The 5,982-nt window shown below is 51.8% G+C and overlaps 1 protein-coding gene across 2 annotated transcripts in view; it reads left to right on the top strand.

The window, feature by feature from the left end:
* The window catches only part of Map4k1 (mitogen-activated protein kinase kinase kinase kinase 1), a 20,521-nt gene that overhangs the window by 12,347 nt on the left and 2,192 nt on the right, over window positions 1–5,982 (top strand). The window contains exons 20-27 of one of the 2 annotated variants that reach the window (XM_028786246.1): window positions 139–162; window positions 935–1,019; window positions 3,282–3,358; window positions 3,444–3,504; window positions 4,563–4,671; window positions 4,752–4,810; window positions 4,969–5,072; window positions 5,717–5,891. In XM_028786246.1, coding sequence (XP_028642079.1) covers window positions 139–162; window positions 935–1,019; window positions 3,282–3,358; window positions 3,444–3,504; window positions 4,563–4,671; window positions 4,752–4,810; window positions 4,969–5,072; window positions 5,717–5,891 — 694 coding nt within the window. The remainder of the gene's footprint in view (window positions 1–138; window positions 163–934; window positions 1,020–3,281; window positions 3,359–3,443; window positions 3,505–4,562; window positions 4,672–4,751; window positions 4,811–4,968; window positions 5,073–5,716; window positions 5,892–5,982) is intronic. The other variant, XM_028786247.1, reaches the window with a different exon arrangement.

Raw genomic sequence — 5,982 nt, 5'->3', positions numbered from 1 at the left:
GGGGACCCCAGAGGTGACTGGAGGACGGGGACCCCAGAGGTGACTGGAGGACAGAGACCCCAGAGGTGACTGGAGGACAGAGACCCCAGAGGTGACTGGAGGCGGGGACCCCAGAGGTGACTGTTTTCTGTTCCACAGATGGAGAACGAGAAGCGCCGAGAGGTATGTAACTTACTTAGGGTTATGTATAAGACAATCCTCTTTATCCATGGAGGATTCATTTCAGGACCCCAATGGGTGCCTCAAACTGGCTAGTACTCAATCCTACATTCCACTGACATACATAGTTATGGGGGTTCATTGATGGGAAAAATAAGAGATTTACTGAAGATCAGCATGTGGTGGTGTGCACGTGTAATACCCAGCACTTTGGAAGTGGAAGCAAGAGGGTCAGGAGTTGAGAGCCAGCCTAGGCTACATAGAGAATCTAAGCTCAGCATGGGCTACATATAGAATCTAAGGCCAGTCTGGGCTACATACGGAACCTAAGACCAGCTTGGACTACATAGAGAATCTAAGGTTAGCCTGGGCTACGTAGGGAATCTAAGACCAGCTTGGGCTACATAGAGAATCTAAGGTTAGCCTGAGCTACATAGGGAATCTAAGGCCAGCCTGGGCCACATAGAACATCTATAAGGTCAGCCTGGGTTAAAGAGATAATCTAAGGTCAGCCTGGGCTACAGTGAAACTTTGTTAAAAAAAGAAAAAAAAACTAAAACAGAACAAATATTTTGTTTTTCAAATCTCTCATGTAATATGTTTTGGACCATACCTAACCATGGTAAATGAGACTGTAAAAAGCAGAACCACTGATGGAGGGGGTAGAGTGCGGGGTAGCGGGGGTTTATACGCCTCGGAAGCATGGGCAGAGTCTGAACCCTGCACCTTCTTGTTCTCTGCTCACTGCTGCTGCCCACTGGCTATGGCCATCCAGAAATATCCCCTTCTTGTGAAATTATTCAACGGCTGTCCCCTCCAGATCCATAGCACAGCTGCCTGGACACATCCCTCTACAAAAGGTGGGCATTCAGGAGGCCCAGGAGAGTCTGGGGTGAGGAGCCAGGTGGGAAGGACAGGGGTCCTAATGGAAGAAGCACAGAGAGACACAGGAAGAATATTTTATTTTAATTTTATGTATGAATGGTCATGCATGCAGTGTTGACAGAGGCCAGAAGAGGGCGCTGTATCCTCTGAAACTAGAGTTAACCGGTTGTTGGCTGCCATATGGATGCTGGGAACTGAACCCAAGACCTCTGAAGAGCAGCAAGAACACTTAACCACTGAGCCACCTCTCAGCCCCGGGAAGCTCCTTTTTGCTATTTAAGATTGATATTTTTATTTTTAGATAATGTCTTTTTAAAATACGATATTGTTATTAATTACTTGAGAATGTCATACAACATACTTTATACCCTCACCTTCCACTCCTCCCAGATCCAGCCCCACCCATCCTTCCATCCATCCTGAGTTTGTGCCATTGTTTTTCTTTGACTCTGGGGCCATCAACTAGAACATTGTTAGCTCTTAGAGAAAACCAACTTTCCTCCCTGGAAGCTGTGGACAAGTGTGTGCTGTGTTTAGGTCTGTGCACATAAATTCAGGCATCCGCAGAGTACAGAAGAGCATGTAAGATCCCCTGGAGCTGCAGTTATAGGCAGTTGTGAGCCTCCAGGCATGGGTGCTGGGAACCAGTCACCAATCTTCGGCAAGAGCAGCAGGTGCTCGGCTCCGGAGGGAGGGACTTACTGGACTGATGTTGGCCTAGCTAAATCTGGAGCAGAAGGTGTGGTTACTTTGGGGATTTGAGGATCCAAGAGGGGAAAGGAAAAGATGAACTGAAAAACAGGTACCAGAACAGTCGGGGTTTAGAGGTCGGCAGTGTCTGAATAAGAGCGTCAGTCAGGGGAGTGTGATGGAACCCTAATGGAAGACGGAGGTCACCTGCGTGTGGATGGTAGAGATTGCGATCAGTTTGCGGGGAGGCATGGGTTTGACCGCACCAGAAAAGGACAGAGGCAGGCGATCACAGATGGAGGGGTCAGTGCTGAATAACATAAGAGTCTTGGAATAGAGATGTGCACCTTTAATGCCAGCACTACGGAGGCAGAGGCAAAAGGGTCATCATGTGTTTGAGGCCAGCCAGAGCTGTGTAGCAAGAACATTCTCCTCCTCTTCCTCCTCCTCCTCCTCCTCCTCCTCTTCCTTCTCCTCTTCCTCCTCCTCTTCCTCCTCTTCCTCCTTCTCCTCTTCCCCCTCCTCCTCTTCCTCCTCTCCCTCCTCTTCCTCCTCCTCCTCTTCTTTCTCCTCTCCCTCTTCCTCCTCCTCTTCCTCCTCCTCTTCCTCTTCCTCCTCCTTCTCTTCCTCTTCTTCCTCCTCCTCCTCTTCCCCTCCTCCTCTTCTTCCTCCTCTCCTCTTCCTCCTCCTCCTCCTCCTCCTCCTCCTCCTCCTCCTCCTCCTCTATTTTCTTTTCTTTTTTTTGGTTTTCCAAGAAAAGGTTTCTCCCCATAGCCCAGATTGTCTTGGAACTCCGTAGACTAGGATGACCTCAGACTCACAGAGATCTACCTGCCTCTGCCTCCTGTGTACTGGGCTTCAAGGTGTGCGCCACCACCGCTTGGCTAACAAGAGCCTTTTAAAGCAAACAAACAAAAAGCATAGTAGCCCACACTGGTAACCCCTGCTCTTAGGATGTAGAGGTAGGAGGATCAGAAATTCAAATTCAGTATTGGTTTCATGGCAAATTCAAGGGCCAGTGGGATACTTGTGACCAGATATCCTAAAACAAGAGACAGGCTGGGGAGAAGGCTCAGTGGCTAAGAGCATCAGCTCTTTGTTTTCAGAGGACCCATGTTCAGTTCCCAGCGCCCACATGGAGGCTCACAGTCTTCTCTAACTCCCACACCCTTTCGTGGCCTCTGAGGGTATTGCATGTACATTGCTTATATGTAGACAAACACTCACACTGAGAGTCACCAGAGCTCCTCTCTGGTGGGATCAGTCCCACTGGATAGAAAAGGCTATGTTGGGGATCCAGGGTCAGAGAGCTGCTCAGGAACTGCCAGGCGTTGGCAGGTCGCAGGAGGAGGGTCAGGGGGAGGGGTCATGGAGACTGGCTTAAGAGACTGAGTGGGGTTTAAGCTCAGATTTGAGGAGGTCAGGCTGCAAGGGGAATTAGGATGAAAGGGTGGGTTTGGGGTAGAGGGCTAGTTTTGGACAAAGGTCTAGGAGGTCCATCCCCCATGATGAGAGACCCCAGCAACCTCCTTGTCTGGCCCACTCAGACCAGTACCTGCTCCTGGGTGCAGAGGAAGGCATTTTCATCTTGAACCGGAATGATCAGGAGGCCACGCTGGAAATGGTAAGGGATGGGGTCAGTGCTGGGAGTGGGGGTGGGGTGGTGTAGGGTCAAAGGGGACTCACAGGAGTCACCCCATTCTTCACAGATCTTCCCTGGCCGCACAACCTGGCTGTATTGCATCAGCAACCTTCTCATGTCTCTCTCAGGTCAGCTGTGGCGGGGGAGGGGGCAGGAGGTAAGAGAGGGTGGGTATGTGTGGGTGAGCACAAACTGAGTCTTCACCTCCACTGGACCTGAGGTTCAAATCTCACCACTGTCCTACTGGTTGAATTTATGGCCAGGGGCTTCTCTCCCTGAGCCTCAATTTTCCTATCTGTAAAACGGAGCTCCAGCGTCTTCCCTTCTGAAGTTGGCTGTGAGTTAATTTTTTTTTTTTTTACAATTAATTTATCTCTAAATAACTTTGACATCTGGGTGTAGCTGGCACGGTCCTTTAATCCCAGAGCTTTAGAGACAGGGCCAGGTGGGTCTGACAATCACAACTTAATCTCTGTTAAGATAGACTGAGGAAGTTACACTGTTTGCTGTTGTTTGGTAATAAGGGCCCATGTTTGTGGGGCAAATGTGTAGTTACTACTGAGCTATATCTCCAGCCTCCCCCACCCAACCCAAGGCAGGGTTTCTCTGTGTAGCCCTGGCTGTCCTAGAACTCACTCTGTAGACCAGGCTGGCCTCGAACTCAGAGAACTGTCCAGCTACATCTCCTTTTTTTTTTTTTTTTGAGACTGTGTATCCCGGGCTAGACTTGAACTTAGGGTAGCTCTCTTGCTTCAGCCTCCTAAGTTCTGAGATTATGAGCAGGCACCACCAATCCTGGCATAGGTAGGTTTTTCTGTTAAATTTTGAAATATGTGCCAGGTATACGGTCAGGAGGATAGGCGTTCAAGACCAGTTTCAACTCCATGGAGCGTTAGAGGCCAGTCTGGACCTGAGACACAAGCACCAGCAACCTCCCAGAACGGTTACACCTCTCTCCTCTCACATGCAGCAGCAGGGCTGTCAGGGCAGACAGCCTATTCTCCGCTCTGTTTTCCTGAGCAGTTCACAGTGCCTGGACCACACTGGTCCTTTCAAGTCTCAAGACTGGGAACTGTGTGAATGGAAAGTGGGGTTTGCATGTTGGGGAGTTTCAGCGGGCTGGGAGACAAGAGATGGTAGGGGTCCTCTAACTGCTTGCCACTCCCCTCTCTTCTGCACACTGCAGGGAAGACACCCCACCTGTATTCTCATAGCATCCTGGGCCTGCTGGAAAGGAAAGAGGTCAGAACAGGAAGCCCCATCGCTCACATCAGCCCTCACAGGTTACTGGCAAGGTAGGAGCCCCAGAGGGTGCCATTGGCTTCCCTGCCCCCACTGCTGTCCCCGCAGCCACTCACTACTCCTCCTCCTTCAGAAAGAACATGGTCTCCAGTAAGATCCAGGACACCAAAGGCTGCCGGGCTTGCTGTGTGGGTGAGAGCCAGCCTCCGGGTGCGGAGTGATGGGAGGGCTGGTGCCTGGACCGTATCTGCTCAATAAGGTCGAGGCATGGTGTCCAGGACCCTCAGAGAGATACTGGGTGATCCTGGAAGGAGACAGGGACACTGACCCATTCTTGTCCACTTCCACAGCCGAGGGTGCTAGCTCTGGGGGCCCGTTCCTGTGTGGAGCACTGGAGACATCTGTGGTTCTGCTCCAGTGGTACCAGCCAATGAACAAATTCTTGCTTGTCCGGGTAAGTTTGTAGAGCGAGGGTGCTGGAGCTTGGGCCTTCCACCGTTTGCGTTTATATAAAGAACTAGAAGAGCCCCTCTCAGTCCATGCCGTTGTTCCCTCCCCGTCCTGAGGCGTTTTGAAAATTTCCTAAGTCTGAAGAGATGGCTCAGCGGTTAAGAGAGCACTGGCTGCTCTTCCAAAGGGCCCAGGTTCAATTCCCAGCACCCACATGGCAGCTCACAACCGTCTGTGATTCCAGCTGCAGGGGACTCAACATTCTCACAGAGACGTACGTGCAGGCAAAACACCAAGCACATAGAATAAAAATAAGTAAATCGTTAAAAAGAAGACAACTTCCTGATATTTAAGCCCCGCCCCTCACATCTAAGCTTAGCTATTCGTCAGTCTCCAAGGGTCTGTCCCTTTGAGTCTAAAGTGGTTTTGCTGCCCCTGTGTGTGTGTAGGGGGCGTTCCTACTTTTCTGTCTCCTCGTTGATACGCCTCCAGACAAAGCCACATTTACTCTAAAAGCACGCTTTGCTTCTTTCTAATGGAGCCCGAAATTCTCCGAGGGGACTCCCCACCTCCCCCACTCCTATCCCTCACCGCACACCCCCGGTCTCAGATCCTCTCTGAGTCGCCCTTCCCCGTGCGGGCCCGCAGCAGGTGCTGTTCCCACTGCCCACGCCGCTGCCGGTGTTCGCGCTGCTGACGACGCCCGGCTCCGAGCTGCCGGCCGTGTGCATCGGCGTGAGCCCCGGACAGGGGGCAAAGTCGGTGCTCTTCCACACGGTGCGCTTCGGGGCGCTGTCCTGCTGGCTGGACGACTCCAGCACGGGTGAGTGGGCTGTGCCGCTGAGGGGCGGGGCTGCAGGGGAGGGAGGGGCTGCAGGGAGGGAGGGGCTGCAGGGAGGGAGGGGCTGCAGGGA

Source organism: Grammomys surdaster, unplaced genomic scaffold, assembly GCF_004785775.1.
Source record: "Grammomys surdaster isolate TR1022 unplaced genomic scaffold, NIH_TR_1.0 125430, whole genome shotgun sequence".
Lineage (NCBI taxonomy): Eukaryota > Metazoa > Chordata > Mammalia > Rodentia > Muridae > Grammomys > Grammomys surdaster.
Note: the sequence above shows the minus strand (reverse complement) of the source record. Positions and strands in the feature narration are given on the sequence as shown.